We start from the raw sequence: 24,012 nt of genomic DNA on the forward strand, positions 1-24,012 counted from the left end.
AGATGCAATGATTTCCCACAGCAAAGAGAAAATGTGGACAGGCCATTGTGGACTTAGTGTCCATCAGGAAATCAAGTTGTAACGACTATGAAAATCATAGAAAAGAGTGACAGATCTTTTTAGTCTGTCTAAAGTAACATCATTACCAATAATAAATAATTCTTGAAATATTGGCTGAGCGAGCACTTATTATGTGCAAGGCTCTAAGAAAAGATCAAGTTGCAAAGCTGCTCCAGAAATTTACTTGTAGTAGACAGATATATAATATGCAGTTGCATTACCACATAGAGGCATATCCAGGCCTAAGGGACATATAGGGGTAGAATGCCCACCTTGAGGAGGGGGCAGGAAATGCTTCATGAAGCAGAATCTTTGAAGTCAATGCCTAGATGATGTGTAGGAGTTCACCAGGAGAGCAGGCGAAGAAGAGAACATTCCAGATAGATGTCATAGCCACTACAGTGAGTGTATCTTCTGTACTTGGAGCTATGGTTCTCCATTGTTTCCACATAGCTCTTATACAGACAGGCAAAGGTGACTGTACCCTGTGCTTTCCTTGGCATGTACAGCAGACAGAGATCTCGGCAGGATGACAGGAAGTACTAACCCTTGGTCAGTCCTATGATAGTGGTAAATTAATGCCCATTCTGGGTGCACGATGTGAGCACACTCGTGGGCCTGGGCCTTCATTTCTGCTGACTTAAGAATAGGGACAACCGAATGCCCTGTCACCGAAAGCTGTTTAACTGCACGCATGCCATGCACATTGTCAGCAAATGACCCTCAGGCCACCGCGGAGGGCAGTGGCTCTGTGGCAAGATGGCCCGTGTAAGGCAAGTTGTAGCCACTTGCTCCTTAGAGAAGATACCTGTTGGAACTGAGGATATATCTTCTCTCTCACAGTTTGATGAGAACTCGCCTGAAAAACTTAACCACTTCACCTGGCTTCAGTTCTGCAGAGATTAAACATGAAGCAGAGCCCCTGAACGTGGGTCTAAGAGAGGGCCAAGATAACACATCTGTCACCAGCTCTATGGCTTGTGAAGGGAAGACTACTTGAATTTGTGGGGTGGCCTGCTGCACAGTTCAGTTTGACTCATGATGTACAAAGATTTAAGGAGTTAGATTTAAGGAGGAGATGGGAGATCACAGTGGATAGGTGGCTGACAGTCTCTGCTCTTTACCACTGGGCTGTCCAGCTACCTTCAAGGGCTTGGGCCATCATTTCCTGAACCTGCAGTTCCCCTGCACCCCTGGCATTACCTAGGTGTCAGAAATGGGGAAATGTGGAAACTGATGCTCCACCCAGACCTGCTGAATCCCAGTGGGCATTTAAACAACATCCTGGGTGATTCGTTTGCACATCAATATTTGAGAAGCCCTGGTCAAAAGCCTGATGCTTAAATCTCTCCATACTTCCATTTCCGTGTCTGTAAAATGATGATGACAATTCTTGCCACATGGGGCTATGGTAGGATTTTTTTAATCCACATGTCCATTCATTCAACAAATGCTTTACACCCAGCATATGTCAAGCATTGGGTTACTACAGAGAACAAAATAGACAAAAGTAATAATTATCAGCCCTTGTGTACCTTCTGGTGGGGAAAGATAAATAATAAGTAAGAAATGTAGTTCATTACATGATGGTAAATGCCATGGAGAAAATAAAGGAGGCCAGGGGATGGGAAGTGGGGAGAGATGTAATTTTAAAGAGTGATTAAAGTCTTGTGGTGCGCCTTATTCAGGGTAAGGAGACCAGGGCACTCTTACAGGAGCTTGTAATGAGATCTTCTTTGTGCTCGAAGGCCTTGCCAAGTTTGTGTTTTCTGACAAGTATCTGCCCTTGATTTCAGCCCCATTTGATTTCTGTCTTTGGAAATGCCAACCTCCGGGCCATGCCCACATGGCATCCAGACTGGACATCCAGAAGTCTGTGTGTGTGTGTGCTTATTCGCTAGCATTCCCTCCGGGGGAGTTTTCTGCCTTAATATGAGTCATTTATTTCTCTGGCAATAGCAGTTGACAGTGACACTGGTTTTCTAAGCCAGCACATTTCACATGAGAAAAGTCCTGGATTTTACGACTTAGCCATGCTTGAAGGATAATTGCAACTAGAAGCCTCCCCTGCAGCAGGGCTTGCTGCAGTTGAGACTCGGCTTGTGCAGGAGCCAGAGCCTGGGACTTGAAAGCAACCCAGCAAATAACCCAAAACAAAATTCTCCAACTTAAACTTCTTTTTCAATCTCTACTACCGTCCTCTTTCATGAACACATGCTTCTTCCTCCCTACCCCCATTTACCCTCAGTTTTTTTTTTTTTTTTTTCTGTAGACATTCAAGGACTTGCCCTGTATCAGACTAGCTCACTGGGTAAGAGGCTGCTTTCAGTGAGAATTCAAGGCTCAGGAACCCCTCTCCAGCAGGAACAGATGCACATATGGCCCCAGAGCAGCTTTGGGGGATTATAGGATCCAATCCTCCACCTTTGTACAGAATACAATCAAGATGTCTCCCCAGGACAACAGAACCTGTTTCCAGCAAGTTCTCTTCCTTAAGCCGTTCCAGAATCCCTCAAATCTCATTGTTATGACTATGCTCAATTCTTCATGCTCTAATTTCACCCCCTGACCTTTCCTTAGTAAAATGGAAAGCAGTTGCCTAGTTCCCTATTTGCAGAGAAGATGTTGAGCTACATTACGTAATCATTCTTCCCCCTTGTCTTTCAAAAAAAAGTGTTACGATTCCTTTAATTCTCTTTTTCTCCATCCGAGTGAATCCTCTTTGCTTTCTCCATATTTGCCAAATCCATAAATTTCAAAAACGGAGCCCCCAAATACCATGCCTCTTTGCCCGCTTCTCATCACAAACTGTTACCCCCTAGGCGTTAAGCCCTGGTTTACCACTTGTGATGGTTTGGGTATGAGGTGTCTCCCCAAAGCTCCTGGGTTAATGTAGGAATGTTCAGAGGTTAAAATGATCGAACTGTGAGAGCTGAAACCTCATCAGTTCATCCTAGTTTCAATGGACTGCCTGTATAGTAACTGTAGGTGGGTGGGGCATGGCTGGAGGAGGGGTGGTCACTGGGGTCATGTTCTGGAAGGGTGCATGTTCCCTATGGCTCCTTTCCCACCCCTCCCTCTCTCAGCTTCCTGACCCTGCCATGTCCTGAGAAGCTCTCCTCCGCTGGGCCCTTCCCACGTGCTCTGCCTCACCTTGAGCCAGAGCAATGGAATTGTCTGTCTATGGACTGAGACCTCTGGAACTGAGCCGCAGATAAACGGCTCTCTAAGTTGTTCCCGTCAGGTGTTTTTGGTCACAGCAATGCAAAAGCTGACTGAAACCACTCAAGACCTTTAGCTGTTATTACTTATCTGTGCCAACTTCCAGCCTTAATCTTTCTGTGTCACACTCAGAGACTTCACTGAGGGTCTGTGGAAAGACCATCAAGGAGATTTTTTTAAGAGGGGTGGGGGGAGCAGGTACCAGGGATTGAACTCAGGGGCACTCAACCACTGAGCCACATCCCCAGCCCTATATTGTATTTTATTTAAAGACAGGGTCTCACCCAGTTGCTTAGCACCTCACTTTTGCTGAGGCTGGCTTTGAACTCATGATCCTCCTTCCTCAGCCTCCCAAACGGCTGGGATTACAGGTGTGCACCCTCGAGTTAGGCCATCAGGGAGATCTTAATGGCCAAAACTGTAAGACTGAAACTCTGCTTTCCCCTGCCATTTTCTACATAACCCCTTCCCCCTAACCTCCCAACCATGTCTTCCAGCCACTCTGGACAGTGAAGACTGGCTGAACTCCCACCATGCTCTTCCCTGGGCACCTTGACCTTGCTAATGGCTTCTTTCTTCCCTCTTGCTGTGAAGAGCCCACTGGTGCCTCCAGACCCCGTTCACGTGTCTTCTCTTCCGTTATGCCTTCCCAGGTGGTCCAGCCTCTGCCAAGAACACGCCTCCCTCTGGCCTTTGCATAATTGGCTCCTCATAGTGCAGGTCTGAACCCATAGTTCCCCTTCTCAGCAAGTCCTCTCCAACCATTTCCCTACAGTTGCAAACCTCATTGCTCTCTGTTCCATCTCTGTCCCACTTCCTCGTGGGTTATTTTCTTCATAGCACTCATCATTAAGTACTATTACTATTTTGGATTCTCTGACTTCTTCCATGAGTATAAAGGGTATGACCTTTGTTCTCTGTGCATCCCTAGCATTGGGTGTCTGGACTGTAGTTTGTGCTCAGATAAATGAAAGAACTGGCTCCCCTCACTGTTAGACCCAACGCCAGACATATTAGCATATGGGGTGAGTCCTTAGGTTCCCTGCAATGTAGCCAGCAAAGCACCTCATGTGTCCCAAGAACTTGAGAAATTTGCCTTGAATCAAAATCCTCCAAGTGGAGGCATTTGGACCCATCCCATGAACCCACGGCAGAAGTCGACTTTTCTCAATGTGAGAAAGGTAAGAAGGTGAAACTTTGAAATGAAGTTGAATCACTTATCCTAAATGAGAACTTCTAAGAGCAAAAGTACACACCACAAACTTTGGGCAGAGAGATTATGAAAACATTCCCTCTACAACCACTGGCCCACATACACATCCGCCCATCTCAGCAATGGCCCCCAAACTTTTTTTTTGTCCCCTTCTTCATTTTGCACATGTATGAATGTGAGCTGAACAGTCAAGTTCCTGAAATGGGTCAGGATTAGGTTTGGTTTATTTATTTATTTTATAACAAAAGCCAAACACTTTACAGAGGGTGGGGATGGCTCCTTGAATTCTGGAGCAGGAGTTACATTCCTGGGCTCTTGTCAAAGTGAGCCGGAGAGGGAGGAAGTGTTTGCTTCTGTGCACAGACCATGTTCAACACACCCCCACTGGTCACGAGGACAAGCTGCAGGCTCAGGGCTCAGGCTGTCCATGGGCGGTGTAGGTCAGAGGTTGCCCTTTCACCGTGTGGACACAGAATAAATCTAGCCAGCAGTGTCGTCTCCCTGCTGACCGGGGCGCCTGGCCTTATCAAGGAGCCCGAGTGTCTTGCACTCACAGCTGCTACAACATCTGGAAGTGGTAAGGCCTTGCTGCCCGTGTGCTGGCTAGCTGGAATGCCGATGCCTCTGTATTTTCTGGTCTCTCAAGTGAATAGGCCTTAAAAGTTAGTGATTATGCAGTTGACTTCCCTTCGTTCCTTAAAAGCAGCATGACACAGAGCCCTTCCATTGCAGGGCTGATGGATTGTTACCGAAGTCAATAACAGGAAATGTGGCTGAGGATAAACAGAGCTCATCGGACACTGCCGACCAACACATGGTTCTCATTTAACCTGCTGAGGGCTAATTGTGTGCACTTCAGAAGCGCCAAGAAGGAAAACGGCTTTTGGAGGTGCACACCACGTTTCTTTTGAGCCAGAGAAACTGCCTCAACATCATTAGACGCTGAGAGGCAGTTATCTCCCCAGCTGTCAGGAGCCAACTTCACCTACTTCTTTTTAATTACCTAAACTTAAGGCCTGCGGCACATTTCAGGCCTCCCGTGAAGCCCTTGAAATCTTAGACTTAATGAACAACATCTAGGTCTCACCTTTCATGACTGTGGCGTCGGATACCCTTAGGAAAGTAGCATGAGAAGTCAGGCAGATGGTGGTGCCTGGCATCCAGAAAGCCATTATCATTTACCTTTTGATAGAGGAGTGATAATCAAGCCATACAAATAATACCTGCAGAGCCAACCCGGTGAACCCTTTAATGTAAGTAGGAGATGAGCTTTGTTCTTTAGCATAGAGGGGTCCAAGGGCTAGAACTGGAATTTAAACTGATGTAATTCTGAGGTCTGTGTTGTGTCCCTTCTGGGGGTTACTGACTCATTTATTATCCAAATCAGCAGACCATTCAACTTCCAAAATGTTTCATTATCTGTGGAAGGAAAACATTTGTGGCATGCATGTCAAGTGCTCAGATAACATATTTATGTCTCGCTTTTTCACTAAAGAAAATCTGACCACCACATCTGGAAATTCTTTGGTGTCACTGCTGCTCTGAAACTACTTCCCATCTGTATCACTTTAGCTGCAGCAAAAGCCATCCCCGCGTCTGTGAATGGGCCTCCTCTGGGGGCCCGTCTTTCTCTGATTGAATGTAGATGGATTCTGTTTTGCAGGGAGCCTGGTATGGTGCACACCACGTTTCCTCCAGCATGCTCCCAACCCTCCAGCATGCTGGCCTGTCACCCAGGGGCAAGGGGATGAGAGCACTGATTTAGCCAAACCCTAAAGCTCATGGAAACAAAAATCCATCAACTTTCATCCTAAGAGGCAAAGTTGCTCATGAAATAAGGGCTGACTCACACGGAGGTCAAAATTATACAATGGATTATGCTTTCCCTTTCCTCTGGAACATTGATTTTTGAAGATTTGTCCCTTTATTTTAGGTTTCAGTTTTGGTCTTAGTCACAGCCTGAACTTTCCAGACCAGATGCAGCTTGTCACAGTAGCAGTGGCCTTTAGGGGTGGGGAAAGGATTAAGGAAAGCAAGTCTTTTATTTAGAAGACAGTTTTTAATTAGAAGGAGAGAAGATATCTAGAGTTAAAATTATGAACTTTTCAGGCTTTTTAACATAACTCTCTTTTCCATCTTGGTATTAAATGTCACTAGGTCATTCTTCATTTCATGATCTGTCTTCAACTATGCAGATTTGGAGTGGGCTGTTATTGGGGGACGGTGGTTCCGTGGCTTCATTTTTCCCTTTTGAGTTCAGAACCAGAACTCTTTCTATGAGCTGTTCATTCCTTTGGCTCTTAATATGAATGTCAAAGCTAGAGGGGCTCAAACAAAGCTGGAGCCGAGTATTAGCTTACAAGCATTATTGTGGTCACAGAACTGGTTTTCTTCAGATTTCTGTCTGAACGAACACATTGGAGCTTCTTGCTGCCCAGAGAGATAAATATCAGGAAAAAATCAGAACTTGCCAAACCGATAAGCAAGGGTTCCCTTTTCACAGAGTAAATGAATCCATCGCTCTTCAGAAGGATATGACAAAGGACGCCTATGAGAACTCCCCATTACCTTTCAGTGGCCAGATAGCATGCCAACATTTTGTTCTCCACCTTTGAATACATTGGTAACATAAAGCAAGGTCTATCCACGATGAGGAACTATCCAAGTTTGTTATTGCTGTCTCTGGTCTTATGTTAAATAGCATCCTTTCTATGGAAAAATCACAGTAAATAAGTGGAAGCTTTGAGTGTCCACCTCCCTAGGTTATTATGGATTGACATTATTGCAAAGGCATGAAGTAAATGGCAAGCAGGAAAATATTGGTCTTAGGATTTTGTTATTAAAATATGTCTTTTATTGTTCTTCAGTCAATACCAGGAAACATGCAAGAGTCAATCAAAGCAATGTGATTGAACAAAAGATATAATGTGAAAGACTTTAAGACTATCAAACAACTTGTGAATATACTTCACATTTTGCTGAACGGAAAGTAGGCCCGTATTAGTTTTTCCTAATAGTAAACATCTTAGGTCAGCCTAATGAAGCAATTGGTCATTTGATGAATATTATTTTTACTTCAAACTTTGAAGTCCTAAAACTAATATCACCACAGCCACTGAGGAAAATGTGGAGCCTCCGGTGACAGGATGGGGACCTTGCAGTCTTCTGAGGCCTTGGTTCCCAGCGTAGGCAGTAGGTAATTGAATTAGCAGGGTAGGCATTCAAAACATTCTCGGGGGTTCCGACCTCAAAGGGCGTGTGAATTCAGACAAGCAGGCTGTAAGTCAGGGCCCGTCAGGTTTACCCAGTTGCCATCAGCTGTGATTATGTAACACGATATGGAAACGTGGCCCAGAGATGGAACGGAACAGAAAGTCAATGGTTAACAGAGAAATGGGAGTTAACACGAAACACATGTTAGACGAGAATGAACCCCTGTCCCCTTTAATCCAAGTCAATTCAACAAACACAGCTTTTAGATCAGACCTTACCCAAGAACCGCATTGATGACGACTCCAAACATGGCTCATTTGAGTTTGTTCCTCTGCTAATTCAGTCTTCCAGTTCCCTGCTGTTGGCTGGGCACAGCATTCAAGGGGCATCAATCCAGGGACATTTGGAGGATCCTTCCCCTCCCTGAAGCCCCAGCCAGCTGGATTATGGTGAAGAGATGAGGCCATTGCTGATAGAAAGGGGGCATCTGTGCCTCCCCCTGTTAAAAATACACTAACAATAACACACGCCTGAGGTTAAAGTTGGGTCCTTAATTCTGATATGTGTTGATCTGTGTGGCTGAAATCATACAGGCTCCTGCTTTGATTCCAAGCCTGGCTCCCCCCACCTTCTGGGTAACCACTTCCACTCACTCCACTTCCAAGATTTGCTTACGAGACCCTTGTCTCAGTACATTTTCTGTTGTTAGACTGGTATTCTTTCATAAAGAATGCAAATTAAAACCACCCTAAGATACCATCTCACTCCATTAAGATTGGCAGCCATTAGGAAGTCAAACAACAACAAGTGCTGGCGAGGATGTGGGGAAAAGGGTACACTTGTACATTGCTAGTGGGACTGCAAATTGGTGCGGCCAATTTGGAAAGCAGTATGGAGATTTCTTGGAAAGCTGGGAATGGAACCACCATTTGACCCAGCTATTCCCCTTCTCGGTCTATTCCCTAAAGACCTAAAAAGAGCATACTACAGGGACACTGCTACATCGATGTTCATAGCAGCACAATTCACAATAGCATGACTGTGGAACCAACCTAGATGCCCTTCAATAGATGAATGGATAAAAAAAAATGTGGCATTTATACACAATGGAGTATTACTCTGCATTAAAAAATGACAAAATCATAGACTTTGCAGGGAAATGGATGGCATTAGAGCAGATTATGCTAAGTGAAGCTAGCCAATCCCTAAAAAACAAATGCCAAATGTCTTCTTTGATATAAGGAGAGTAACTAAGAACAGAGTAGGGACGAAGAGCATGAGAAAAAGATTAACATTAAACAGGGATGAGAGGTGGGAAGGAAAGGGAGAGAGAAGGGAAATTGCATGGAAATGGAAGGAGACCCTCAGGGTTTTACAAAATTACATACAAGAGGAAGTGAGGGGAAAGGGAAAAATAAAAAAACAAGGGGGAGAAATGAATTACAGTAGATGGGGTAGAGAGAGAAGAGGGGAGGGGAGGGGAGGGGGGATAGTAGAGGATAGGAAAGGCAGCAGAATACAACAGACACTAGTATGGCAATAGGTAAATCAATGGATGTGTAACCGATGTGATTCTGCAATCTGTATACGGGGTAAAAATGAGAGTTCACAACCCACTTGAATCAGAGTGTGAAATATGATATATCAAGAACTATGTAATGTTTTGAACAACCAACAATAAAAATTAAAAAAAAAAAAGAATAGAGGTCTATGTAGCTCGTGGTTCTGGATTCTGGATTAATCCATCAATCTGTGAATGGATTAATCCATTTATGAAGGCAGAGTCCTCATGACCCAAACCCCCACCTCCTAATACCACCCCACCTCCTAATACTGTTAGCATATGAATTTAAGGATTATGTCTCTGGTTCTTAAATCCTAAGGACTAGATTCTAATTTGAGGAACAGTTTCAAGCCATATCAGTCCTCCACTGTTCAAGCCCACCCCTCCTGCCTCCCTTCTGGCCACTGCTACCCAGCATTCATCCACTGCTCGTCCCACGTGAACCAGGCTCTGCAGATCAAGTCTCCAGGGTGCACCAGGCTCTCTGGCTGATGCTGTTCCCTTTTCCCTGGGATTCCCTTTCCCTCCTCTTTAACCCTGCACATTCTCTTTATCCTTTGATCAGCCTGAAGTACCACTTCCTCTGAGGAAGGCAAATCACTGTCGGGCCTGATTTCCTGGTGGGGAAGAAACACTTAGAAAATATTTACAATCCCAATAGGAGCCCTGCTCCCAAGCCTAGGAATGCAGTGGTGGTGGGGTTGTGTCTGGCCCCCCGCAGTATGTGGAGCTGCAGGGTGTGAAGCTGCTGTGTGGCCTAGGTACCAAGAAGACAGAGTGGGAGAGGGAGTTTCCTGGTGAGGACTTTGGAGATGTGCTTCTCACACATGCAGAGCTCATGGGTACATGGCAGTTTATTTAACTTCTCTGGACCTCAGTTTTCTCATCTGTAAAATGGGGATGAAAGTTAAAAAGACTAGATGTCACCATTTTCTTTGGTATATACATCTGAAAAATGTCTTGCTGTTCTGGGGCTGATTCCCCAATTTCACTCCTAAAACCGTTGTGCCACTTGACAGTAGAATGTTAGCCATGAAAAAAAATGAAATCCTGTCATTTGCAGCAAGATGGATGGGCCTGGGGGACATTATGTTGAGAGAAATGAGCCAGGCACAGAAAGACAAAAACTGCCTGAAGTTTTTATGTGGAAGCTAAAAATATTGAACTCAGAATTAGAGATAGTGGTTCCAAGGGCCTGGGAAGGGGAGTGGAGAGAAGGTGGTTAACAGGTACATAGGACGCAGTTACCTGTGACCTGTAATGTTCCGTAGCGCAGCAGGATACCTGATTGACAACAATTAATTGAATATTCCAAAGTAGTTGGTAGAGAGGATTTTAAATGCTCCCAACACAAAGAGGAATAAATGTCCAAGGTGATAGATATGCCAATTACTTTGATCTGATCCCATCCTTAGACGTTGTATATGTATATTGAAAACTCACACCATCCTCCATAAGTATAATTTTTATGTATCAAAGTTTTTGAAGTCCTGGTTCAGATGGTGAGTCATAAGGTCACGGTACTGACGATAGTGCCTTCTGCACATGGTGGTGTTCAGATTTGGGGTATGCTCCGACTATTGGAATGGCGCCCCATGCTACTAGCTCCCTCCCCTTTCACATGTGACCTCAGCCTAGAGAGGCATTGTAGGCAACAAGTGGGTTTTCTGGATGATGTGTTTGGAGCATAAAACTTAGAGAAATGGCCAGAGAACTTCTTTGTCCCTCCAGTCTTTGGGCCCAGGGACAGGGGCTGTGTTAGAGCCACTCTGTTCTGAGAACTAGGGGGGAGACCTGTGTCTGCTGTTGTGCTCTAGGTCAGCAAAGGAAGCTCCGCCTCCTGAGCCTAGGGGCAACGCCCCTGTTTTCCCAATCACTTTCTGTAGCCACCAGAGCTTGACGAGGCCTCCATAAAAGCTCTAGGCTTCCCTTTCCCACCTGGGGGCAGGTGATGGTGACATTAAAAGCAAAGGGGAGCTGGGCGTGGTGGCCCATGCCTGTAATCCCAGAGGCTCAGGAGGCTGAGGCAGGAGGATTGCAAGTTCGAAGCCAGCCTCAGCAATGATGAGGTACTAAGCAACTCAGTGAGACCCTGTCTCTAAATAAAATACAAAATAGGGCTGGGGATGTGGCTCAGTGGTAGAGTGCCCCCAAGTTCAATTCCCTGTCCCCCCCCCAAAAAAAAAGGCAAAAGGGAGACTTTGCGGCATCATCCCAAGCCCCAGTTCATGCTTCAAAGCTGGTATTTTGGGAAGCCGGGTCTTGTAAGACCACACGGAGCAAACAGGGCACTTCATCCTGTCAGGCCTGGAGCCAACAGGCCTGACACTTTGGCAGCTTCTAGCCACAAAGATTCCCCTGACCAAGGCTGACCCAGACTCTGCCACCACATGATGTCCATAATTCTCCTTGGGCTCCCATAACCAGGACTCCTGACAATTTCCCAAATCACCACCATCTCTTGGTTTCAGCTTGCACAATGTTTTCTTTGGGGTTGGGGTGAGGGGAGGACAGATACCAACAGAAAACCCTTAATAACTTCCTTGGCAGAATTCAGCCTTGTCCCTGGGTCCTGTGTCCTCTTGTCCTCATTTGTATGCTCAATTAGGTTCTTTTGTTCAAATTCCAATAGCCACAGGCCTCTTCCAGCTCCCAGGGGTCCTGCAAGATAAGCAGCCGTGCCATGGGAAGCATTTGGACTCAAACAATCTGGAAAATAATTGAGAAGTCAGCGGGCCAAGATGTCCGAGGGGCAATGCCACCATGTTCTCAGCCCACCAAGGAAATGAAGCTGTGGACTCTAGCCGGGTGGCGCTTGGATTATTTGCAATATGGGAAGAAAGCATTACTTTCATTTGATTTTGAGCCGAGTTTGCTTAAAACCAGGTTGTAGGGAGAGTAGTCAGCATTTGTTTGTATGTATGGGATGGGAGATGAAGTGACCCCATGCTCTAAGGAAAATGAAACGCACAGATAGTCATCAAAGTGTGCAGTTAGCATCTGAGGACAGCCATGTAGGCCACCGTCCTAATATTGTAGACAAGGAATGTGAGGCCCTAACCTGAGTCGGCCCAGCTAGGCTGCAGCCTGGGACCCTTGAGTGTTCACCACGAATTCCACCACTGGGTGCCGGCTGAGGCTCACAGCCAACCACGTGACCTTGGACAAGTCACTGGACTCGGGGCCTCTGGTTCCTTATCTGTCAGCTGAGGCCATGGGACTGCATGATCTCCCAGCGGCCTTCCAGAAACAACATTCCAGGGTGCTCTGTTCGACTTCCAGTGATAGAGCAGCCTGGCCTCACAGCCTGCAGGCGCTGTTACCTCCCATGGTCTGGGTAGAAGTCCTTTTTTTCTCTTTCTTTTTTTTGGGGGGGTGGGGGAGGGGGGACATAGTGGGAGAAATGTGCCAGAATGGAGGACTCTAGTGTTTCCTGGTTTCTCAGCTGATAGTTCCTTTGACCTGGGTAAGAACGGGAAGAGATGGTTTCCTTCCCCCATCGATCAGCAGCCCTATTCTCAGCCTCTGACCTAAGAGGCAGTGCAGGAGGGTGGTTATAGGCAGGTCCAGAGCTGGATGGTGTGTGTCCCAGTGGGACTCTGCAGCCTGCTATCTGCAAGACCTCTGCTGCTCACCTGGCCTCTCCTTCCTCCCAGTTTCCACAACGGGAAGCCAGGAGATGAGGCCCCTGCCTCGGGGTGGTTTCGAGGACTGAATGTGCATGTGTGGAAAGCAATCCAGAGCCAGGACGCAGGAAGGAAGGGCTGGACAGGTGCTAGATGTCAGCATCTTGGCTGTCACGTGATCTGTCTGGCACACAGAAGGGTGCCTCCCATCGATGACCCTGGTCAAGGACTGAGTTTCAGTCTGAATAACACCCATACAATACCCAACAGCCTTCAGTCTTCCTGTGAAACGGGACCACCCTGAACCTGCCAGAAGGGGTGGGGGGAAAGTTTTCCCCAATTAAAATGATTCCTGTGTAACCACAATCAGGCGCACAACTGGCCAAGACTCCATTCCACCAGGGGCAGATTGTCATGTGGAATCACATCACCTTATGGTCACTTCCCTCTTGATAGCCACTCTTTCCCCATCGAAACTCCCCGTGGAAGAGGAAAAGTAAACTTGGAGCCTGTCTCTGTCTCTTCAGGTTGATGCTGGGCTTAGTCCACCCCCACCCCCGCCACTCCCAGCTCTCTGTCCTCCTCTGCTGGTATCTGGGACAGATGGCAGAGCCAGCTCTGCACACCCAAAGCACATGAGTGAAGCTGGCCAGACTGGGGCTCTGCTTCCTCTCTCTGCCTGGAAACCCAAAGCACCAGTTTGTAGAGCAAGGAGGAACTCTGCCCCATCTCTGATTTCAATTAGGGACGCATGCATCCTGTAAAGTTCTGTCTGACTCGCCCCAGACCAAATGGATTGGGTGGCCAGGCCTGGTGATCTTCACAGGGTTGTGGAAGACCATCTTCCAGAGGTCAAACAGGAAAAGTGGAGCCCCATATGCTTCAGAGTGAAAGAGGATGGGGCTTAAGAGCCAGAGCATGCACTTCCCAACTTTTAAGTGCCCTGTGACAAATGCTTTCCATCCAGCAGGTACTGCATGTGCCTGAACAGAGTGTCACCCCCAAGTATCACAAACCTCTCCCTTCCTCGAAAAGGGAACATTACCTTTTTTTCCCTTAATAACAATCAGAACCCTGGTTGCCTTTTGGATAAGAGTCTGGAAAGGGGCCAGTGGGAACTTTCTGGAGTCGTGGACATGTTCTGTACTTACATGGGTGTGTGTGTGGGGGGGGGGGGTTAATGGGTGATCTCATTTGTTAAAGTTCATCAAACTGCACTTACAATCTGTGCATTAGAGGGAATCTAAATTTTATTTCAGTTGACAGTGTTCGAAAAAGGAATAGTCAACTACTTATAATATTTAATTATGTAGTCGTGCACTCAAAATTGTAGAAGAGTGGCATTCATTTATAATAATCTGGCCATTTTCTCACATCTCACAAATACTTTTATTCAAATGTGCATCCTTTGAGAGCACTGTTGCTAGGCCACTTTTTAAAGACAAGTTTTCCAGAATATATCATCTTTGATCTTACTTATTTGAAATGCAGAATTTTTTGAGTTCATGTCTGAAATTTCATTGCAACACACAAATATTCATTTACCCCACAGTGGTGGTTTTTCTCATTTGTCTTATAAGCAAATATTCATGATTTTTACCCCAGTAACAACATGTGTATTGCTTTCTAAAATGAACTTTAAAATATTTATCATAACTTTAAACAATCGGATCCATGAAATAATCATCAAAAATGCATTAAACTTCAGTGCCTCCTTTTCATTAGTTCCTCTAGTAACTTCTAAAATCATCCCAAACTAGTGTTAAGATTGAGTCCTGAGATTCCTGGCTGATATATATTCCCCAAATTTTGCATTTCAAATAAAATAATTGAAAGAATCCCAAGTTGTGAGCACTTTTAAAGGACAAGAGGGTCCCAAAGGACGAGACAGTTTCAAAGGCAACGTTCATTTTTCTCATAGTTAATCTTGAGGAAATAAAACTTCATTTTGTTTATTTTCAGACATGTATAGTAAATTTTGGAATGTGTTCAGACCAGAGATAAAGCAGAGATTAATTAAGCGAATTTTGGTGGTCTCGTTTTATAGTGCATTATTAAAAGATTATCATTCTTACGTTGGAAGTTTCTTTATGTAAAAACTTTAAACCCTGCACCCTAGCACAAATGGGAAGTTGAAACATTCTTGAGAAAGTTCAAACACACTATATTTTATTCGCAGGCATCAAAGATAGGAAAGTTTAAACAGATGATTCTAGTTAGCAAGGGGATTGTAAACACAGTCCTAAATTATGGATTACTAATTACTAACATTCTGGTCTGGCCTTACATCCTGTTCGGTCTTTAGCTATCACCAGGGTATATGGTGATGGATAAAGAAGACCTCGTTCAACGGTTCCTCCAGGTGGATGTCAAAAGGCGCTGTTCTTCAAGAACTCCACCTGAAAGGCTGCACACCACTGTTTGGGTGTGTTTTGTTTTTTTCGTAGTGCTGTTGCTCAGCACCATTGCCATGGCTGTCAGAAATAAAATCAGATGACTCACCAAGAGCTCACCGAATGTTAAAGTCCCTGTTTGGCTCAGTGCAGTGTCTGTCCAGCTTTTTTTTTTTTTAATCAGAACTCTGATTTTAAGTGGCATCATATGTGGCTGATACTCTAGTTGGAGCAGAGAGATAGGGCACAGAGCAGCGTTAGTACACTTTCTCCCTCCCAAGAAGGGCTCCTCCTAGCACCCTGAGGGGTCTAGGAAGACTTCTAGCAGAGGACTATCTTCTGGCAAAGGTCCTCTTATCGATCTTAAGGTCTCAGAGGACCTGAGTTCTAGACCTGGGCTCTTGACTGTATGTGTGTTGGCAAGTGACTTGACTTAAATTTCTTTTTCCTCATCTACTATAATATCAGTGCCTAATAGAATTGTTGCAAGGATGTTTGTAAATGTACTTTGGAAATCATGAAGCATAAGAAGTTTATTGTGTTCCAAGTCTTATTGTTTCCTAGTCACAACTCATTCACATGTTGTGTACCATCTCATCTCAATGATTTAGGGACGTAAGATCCACATTTTCTATTATTTGGCCCTGTTGATGCTTCAGCTTCTGCCCTAAGCCTTTTCAGCCAGAGCCGGGTGGAGTGGTGTGCACCTGCATTCCCAGGGTGAGCACCTTCCAGATATGCAGGAGGCTGAGGCAGAGGATCACTCAAACCCAGGAGTTCCAGGCCAATCTGGGCAATACATTATCTTTAAAATAAAAGCCATTCCTGTCCACTAGAGAATGAACAAGGAGGGGGAAAAAAACTCAATTGGTACTTTCTTCATGACACAGGACTCCAGGAACACGGCCTGTTGTTGGGATCAGTCGTACTGACAAGCCTCTTTCCATTTTCAGGTTGGCCAAGAGAAAGGAAACTGCTCTTTCCAGAAAAACCCAACCCCCTGCATCATCCCTCAAGAACAAGAAAATATCTTCCACACAATATTTGCTTTTTTCACAAAGTCTGGAAGAAAAGTCTTGGTAAGGATTTGCCCAGTGGCTGGGGTAACATGGTTGGTCCTCCTCAGAAGGCAAGTCTGAGATTAGAGGCCAGTTTTCTCTTTGGTATTTGTTATTTCCCAAGTCTGCTTCTCATCAATCGACTTATAAAATCACAAGCCTGAGGTTTCAATCCTAATGTTGAATTTATACTCCAAATTCCATTGCCTGGCAAAGGGAGAACCTTTTCAATCTCCAAGCACAAAGTAAAATGTTTCTCCAACTAGCCTGAATCTAAACAAGAGTAATTGTTCTTGTGCAACCACTTAGGAAAACCACACACACACACACACACACATTCTATGACCCAGCTATATATTGCCATTCCTGGGTCTATCCCCAAGGGAAATAAGCACATGCATCTTCTGAACAATTAGGACAAGACTGTTAATAGCAATTTTATAATAACCAAAGCGGAGAACAATTCAGTTAAGTATCAATAGGAGAATGAGTAAACAGTTGTGGTATATCCATGCCCTGGAATATCACACACCAATGAAATATATGAAACTACTGCAGCACACAACAGCATAAGTAAATCTCATAGACATGCTACTGAATGAAAAAAGCCAAAGACAAAAGGACCAATATATTAGACCATTTGACATACACAAAGTTCAGGAATAGAAAAAAAATTAAGCTGGGTGCAGTGGTGCATGCCTGTAATCCCAGCTACTTGAAAGGCTAGGGCAGGAGGATCACAGGCCAGCCTGGGCAACTTGAGTGGAACCCGATCTCAAAAAGGACTGAGGATATAGCTCAGTGGTAGGTAAAGCATCCCTGGGTTCAGTCCCCTGTACCATAAAGGAAGCACGGAAGGCCCCTACCAATGGCAGTGGAGTCAGGGCAGTGAGCTCCTCTGGAGGAATACCAAGGGGACGGGGTGTGAAGGCACCCCTTAGCTGACAGAAATGTTCTACATTGTGTTCAGGGTGGTGATTCTCTAGGTATGAAAATATGTAAAAATGTATCAAGATATACACTTGAGATTTGTTCTATTTACTGCATTTTTAAAGAGTGAAGGTGGTAGAGATGGAATCGAAATGCTTTCTCGGTTCCTTCTCTCCCTATATCTTTAGTCTTTTGCTAGGGATTGAACCCAGGGCCTCACATGTGTTAGGCACGTGCTGCACACCGCCCCAACCCTGGTTTTGTTTCTTTAGCTCTTCATTTCATCCTGGCACATCTCACATTTATCATTTCCTTCCTCACTCTCTTCCACAGTGGAGAAGTGCAACTATTGGTCACTTGAAAGGTTTGGATTGTTTCACATACAAAGTGAGGATGGTACTTTTATTTTTCCTTTTCCTTTTTCATTTTCTTTCTTTCTTTTTTCCTTTTCCTTTTTCATTTTCTTTCTTTCTTTTTTTTTTGATACCAGGGATTGAACTCAGGGGCATTCAGCCACTGAGCCACATCCCTAGCTCTATTTTGCATTTTATTCAGAGACAGAGACTCATTGAATTGCTTAGCGCTTTGCTGTTGCTGAGGCTGGCTTTGAACTCACGATCCTCCGGAGCTTGAAATTACAAGCATGTGCCACTACCTGGTCCTTCTATTTTTAAAAACTCTTAGAATCCTTAGATGTAGTGATAAAGCACCAAGTGTTCTCGATAGACACAACTCTGTATCCAACTATAAATTTCACCTGCGACTGAAGCATCATGAAGGCAGATGATCCTTCAATACAAAAGAGAAAATGGAGTTGACCTTTCTTTTCATGTGTTTAAATTTCTTTTTATTTCTTTTTACATAATTTCTGTGTTTTCTTGAGCAAGAGTCACATAACTTTTGAATCCCTCTAATTTCCCGTAACTAAAAATTTGCCACAAACACACACCAGCTACTGCACAGGCGGAAATTACATAATATAGGAAATACGCCTGTGTTCCAAACTATCAATACTATAGAATATGTAAAAGAGAAATTTCTTTCTCTTTAAAAAAAATTTTATTCTCTTTGTGAAATCCAGCTTTTTGGTAGGATTAACTTGGGACATGCTTTTTTCCCTACTTGCTTGACTCTTGAATCCTGCTCTGGTGCCTGTCAGACTGGAATCCCTCGAATGCCCTCTGGTGGTGACAAAGAGTAATTTGCCTTTTGTATCATTGTTATTGTCATCTTCATCCTTATCATTATTATTTTTTGTTTGGAGTACTGGGCATGGAACCCGGGGCCCCGCACATGCTAGGCAATCGATTTATTACTGAGCTACACCCTCAGCCCTGAATCTTCTGTTTGATTTCCTCTGCCTGGAATTGACTTAGTCACCACAACAGAAGCCCTAGAACTTGCTGCTTTATAAATGGTTGTGGCTTTGACTTTGCTTTTATATCATTTGGCAGTTCTCTGATTTTTTTTTTTTCTTCTCAGGATTGTGAAAAGCCAGGAATTTCTTGCCTAACAATGCACTGTAACCTTAGCGCTCTCACCAAAGAGGAAAGTCGCACTCTAGACATTTACATGCTGCTGAACACAGAAATATTAAAGAAGGTGAGTCCTAAGGACCTGCACTCATGGGCTTCATTGAAAAGCATTTGAATTTGTTTCCTCATGACACTCTGGCTGCTCCTTTTAAAACTTGTTTTGGCATGTGCCATCAGTAATTCTCCAGATGGTGCAAGGGGAAAATATCAGATGTTCACTACTCAGAATGTATTGTAAGGACAATAGGTTTATCAGGGAGTTTGTTAGAATCATAACTGGGAGCTGTGATGCATGTCTATAATCCCAGCAGCTCCGGAGGCTGAGTCAGGAGGATCGAAAGTTTAAGGCCTAGCCTGGGCACCTTGGTAGCAAGACCCTGTCTCAAAAGAAAAAATAAAAAGGGCTAGGGATGTGACTCAGTGGTAGAGCACCCCTGGGTTCTACCCCCAATACCTCCCCTAAGACTTACTGAATCAGCATCGTGACTTTAACAAGCCTCCCAGGTATTTTGTTCCCTGTTCTTTAGATTACATCAGAATTACCTGAAAAAAAAAAAATTCTAATTCCTTGTGGGTAGAGTCTGAGGTTTTGCAAGTCTTATAGGGTCCCAGGTGATGCCAGTACTGCTGGTCTGGCAAACATGTTTTTGATCAAGGGTTGGCAAACCTTTTCTGTAAAGGGCTTGTGGGAGCTATTTTAGGCTTTACAGGCCATATAGTCTCTTGCAACTGCTCGAATCTGCTGTCAAATTGCAAAAGCAGCCATAGACAATATTCAAATGAATGGACATGGATGTATTCTAATAAAACTTTATTTACAAAAACAGGCAGAGGACTGGATTTGACCCATGAGATGTAGTTTGCTGACTACTTGTTTCAGAGAAATCCAATTTTTTCTTTTTTTTTTTTTTTCAGGGCAAGGGGATATCTATCTATCTATATCTATATATCAGTGAATTGGTGGTCCTTGTTTCATAGAAATCTAAATTTTTTTGCAGAGTGGGGGGACATATATTATATCTATATCTTTATATCAGTGAATTGGTGGCCCTTGAAGAATCATATAAATTTACTCTGATTTGTTTTAAGGTAAGTGCTGCCGAGTATGAGAAATCCCTTCCAACAAGAAGCTCTAAAAATAATTGCATATGAAGATAAAACAAAATATGCATGTTAGCCACAAAGATTCTATTTATTTTCCTTTGGGCAGACTAAATGTGTTTAGTGTGATAAGCCAATCAGTGGGTAAATGAATATCCTTACAGTAGTCCTTCTGCGGTCATTTTTAAATTAAACACAGCAATAACATGCTGACCTGCAAAGACAGGCAAGGGGGAATGTTTTCTCCCTACGTTTAGTTGTTGCAGGCTCCATAAGCCCATGGAGAGCTGGGTAAGGTTCAGGTTTGCTGAAGACAAAAACTGGTTTGGGGGAAGTTGGGCTCGCACACAGTGCTTCCATGGTGAAACCTTTATAAAGGACAGCATTAGAGACAGACCAGGCATGAACTAGAACTCCACTAGCATCCTCGGCTTCCACCACATCATCTAGAAGACCCATGTCACAGGTGTCCCTTCCTGGCATGGGTCCCCAGCTGAGGTTGGAGGGCCTGTGATTCTGTAGACTTACCTGTTTTGTCTGTCTTCTGGATGGATGACATTGCTGACAGTTGAATTTCCCGTTCACTCTTGCCACTGTCCACCGAGTTCTATTGATAGTACTGATGGCAAGAAACCACCATGATGCTTCCGCACCCTGATACCATATGGCTGTCACTTGCCCTTCAGTCATGTGTGCAGCTCTGCAGGCTGGGTCTTCTGCAGCTCTCTCCTAGTGACCTCTGATGATCCTTGGCCAAGGAACATGTCTCACTGACAGCTGTCCCCATGTCATTCAGGCCAGTGGAGCCCCAGACAAGAGAGCTGAGAACGTGGACCCATGGAGGTTTATTTTCTAAGTGCCCTTTCAGTAGAAATTCCAGGTGCAGAGGAGAGCCTAGAATGCAGCTGACCTGGAAGGCAGATGGGGCCCTGGCTGCTCAGGGAGCTTGAAATGCAAAGTGTGGGTCTCCCTGACGCCAGCTCCCACAGGGAGCTGAGCCAGATGTTTCAGGGGGCCGTCACAGCCTCCCTAAGGACAGGGAGCAGCTCCAGCCTTGTGGTTTTGCCTGGGCCTAGAGTTGTGTTTATTTTCCTTTTGACCTTGAGGTCTGGCCCTAGACAAGGGAATTTGAGGTTTTATTGTTTTGACCTTAAGTTTTTATTTGAAATGTAGGGTCTGATTTTTTAAAGCTTCAGGGGATTCAGATTTCTTTGAAAATCTTCTTTCAGTCTTTGAGGATTCCTTCCCTGACTCTGTAACCACCAGGGGCCTGTTCTCTGCCAGGCTCCCATCGGCTTGGCCTTTGACTTGGCCAAACATCATCATCATCATTATCATAATTAATACCTGAAGTGATAATGATGATCCATGATTGTAAATACAGTCTGCCCTATACCTAAAACCACATATTTGCTATTAAATTGCTAAAAGATTACTTGCATGTAAAATTATTTGCCACTTAAAGTAGTTAACTGGAGTAAATCCTCTGAACTAGCTTCCCAGAAGCATTAAAATATGTTTTGGTGCATAACTGTAATCTCAGTCTCTTAGGGGAAGGATTACAAACTCAAGGCCCACCTGGGCAACTTAGCATGAGCTTGCCTCAAAACAAAATAAAAAAGCTGAAGCTGTAACTCAGAGGTCAAATGATTCTGAATTCAATCTCCAGTATTTTATGTATCCATATATATGTGGGGGGGGGTGCATGCGCCCACACACTTTTTCTTTTAATTGCAGGAGAGTTTGTAAAATGGTTGTATTTGATCAGTTTATACTATATGCATATATAGAAATATCACACTGGACCCCATTGCTATGCACAATTAATACATGTCTATAAAAAATTAGAAATATGTCTTATGTTTTAAAAACAACAATTATTTAAAAGTACACAAACTAAGATCCTTTGTGGTTTCTTTGGCAGAGATGAGAAAAAAGCCCCTTTGGAACTAGGCTAGAGGAAGAGTCCTCCACTTTCTTGTTTCTCTTAGGTTTAGCCAGAAGTGAGTCAAAGCTGGCATCTGAGAGCCTCTGACTGGCCCATCCTCTGTTGCTGTCACAAAATACCTGAGATGGGGTAACTTATGAAGAGTACAAGTCTATTTATAGTTCTGGAGACTGGGAAGTCCAAGAGCAAGGTGTTGGCATCTGCTTGTTATCTAGTAAGGGCCTTCTTGCTGCATCATAACCTGGCACAAAGGGCATCACATGGCAAGACAGAGCAAGTGGGCAAGCTCAGGTCTCTTCTTAAAAAGCCACTAATGCCATCATGGAGACCTCACCCTCGTGACCTTATCTAATTCTAATTATCTCCCAAAGTCTTTCCTCCAAATATCTCTAATATATGACTTTGAGAATAAAATTCATTTCCAACACAGGAATTCTGGGGGGACATCCCCAAACCATTGCAGCCTCCAGAGTGACAGGCAAGCTGAGTAAATATGGTGGACATGTCAATAAGCTTGCTGGCAGAGCGCAGGCCACCCAGAGGGGGAGGCCAGATACCCTAGTTCTGTGCCTTTCATTTCCACAATGGCAACCAGTTACCTCTCGGCTCCACAGTCAATGCAGCACCATTTGTACCACTAACCCCAAGATCCTGGACCTTTCCTGGGCCATGATTTTGCCTCTTCTGGATGTTTTCCAAATTCCCTCTCCATCCCTGCTTTGGAGCCCCTTTCTGGTTGTCTGGATTGGTGGCTTTGAATCTGAGCCCATGAAAGGCTTCTGTTTCTGCTAGCAGGTAATTCCCCAGTCTCAGATGTGGCCCCTGGCCCTGGTTCCCTTTCTAGTAGGCCTAATTTATAAGCTAGATGTGTCTCCCTTCTGAATCTCTCCATCAGATACCCTCTTTTTAATGTCTAATGGCTTTGTCCCCAAAACGGCTTCATTTAAGGGCAAGCAAAGAGTTAAAGAAACTCCTGTAAAGAAGCGCTTGAGGGCTGTGGTCAGGGCAGGAAGATTCTATAAAATAGAAATCAGATGGCTTCAGTGGAATGCCAGGCATGGGCTTGCTGTACACAAACAGCTTCATTTATCCTCAGCTCTTTGTGAATCCATCAATATCAACATCCAGATATCTGGGTCTTACCACTTGGAAACCACAGCACACAAGTTTGCCTGTGTTGATTACTGGCAAACACTGTCATTTTTCTGCATCTACCACCATCCGAAAAAAAAAAAAAAAAATTCTCAAGAGAAACTTTGGAAGTATACATTTATGTGGATTCCCAGGATGGGAAAGTTTTTAGTTCAGTGAAAAAAAAAAAAAAAAATCTTGTCTGGTCTATAAGGAATCTTGGAATTTCAGTTCTGCCCAGTCCCTCTCAAGGAAAAATCATTTGTCATTGTCATTGGAAAATCTTACGGTGAGCCGTTGTTTCCTCCACAGGACAGTTCATCTGTCATCCAGTTCATGGCTCGAGCCAAGGTGAAGGTGGATCCCGCCCTAAGGGTGGTGGAAGTAGCTAATGGGAACCCAGAAGAGATGACGGTGAGTGTACCACCTCCGGGGTGATAGCCCTCCTCAGAGAGCCAGGGGAGCTGGGTGATTGGAGACCCGGAGCTGGAACGTGAAGAAGAAAAAAGTCTCTGAGCCAAGGTGTCAGGTTAGTGGTAGACCCAGGACCATGCCTGCCTTGGCCTCCCGGTTCCCGTGGAGAGCTGTGGCTTGTTCTTGTTGCGCTAGCATGTTCTTTAGGACACCATTGTTAGGTGAAAGTTTCCTGCTATGATTGGCCAAAGGAAATGTAGTCTGGAAGTGCCTTTGGTGGGGCCTAGATTTCCACCCAGAAGCCAGGACTATTTTTGTCTGTCTTAGACATTTCCCCAAAATCTCATCTGCCTTCCCAATCACATTGCCCCATGGATAAACACTGAGTGTCTTAAAAACAAGCTGTTTGGTTAACTTGAAGAGGTCACATCCACGTTGCCAAGAACTGGAACCTTCTCTTTCACACTCTGCCTGTCCCCTGGTCCTCCATAAGGTGCAACTGGCTCGCAGGCATCAGGGACAAGGGAGGGTGCAGCAGACCTCGAGGCTTAGATGTCGGGTGAGGGAGAGGCTGGAAGAAGACGATGGCCTTGGAATTCTGCTT

At 44.6% G+C, this 24,012-nt stretch overlaps 1 protein-coding gene across 1 annotated transcript in view; it reads left to right on the forward strand.

The window, feature by feature from the left end:
* Positions 1-24,012, forward strand: part of Itga9 (integrin subunit alpha 9) — a 322,017-nt gene that overhangs the window by 265,059 nt on the left and 32,946 nt on the right. Inside the window, exons 24-26 of the mRNA XM_076843659.2 lie at positions 16,245-16,370; positions 18,762-18,881; positions 23,307-23,408. Of these exons, the coding sequence (XP_076699774.1) occupies positions 16,245-16,370; positions 18,762-18,881; positions 23,307-23,408 (348 nt within the window). The remainder of the gene's footprint in view (positions 1-16,244; positions 16,371-18,761; positions 18,882-23,306; positions 23,409-24,012) is intronic.

The sequence above is a fragment of the Callospermophilus lateralis genome, chromosome 1 (assembly GCF_048772815.1).
Source record: "Callospermophilus lateralis isolate mCalLat2 chromosome 1, mCalLat2.hap1, whole genome shotgun sequence".
Classification (NCBI taxonomy): Eukaryota; Metazoa; Chordata; class Mammalia; order Rodentia; family Sciuridae; genus Callospermophilus; species Callospermophilus lateralis.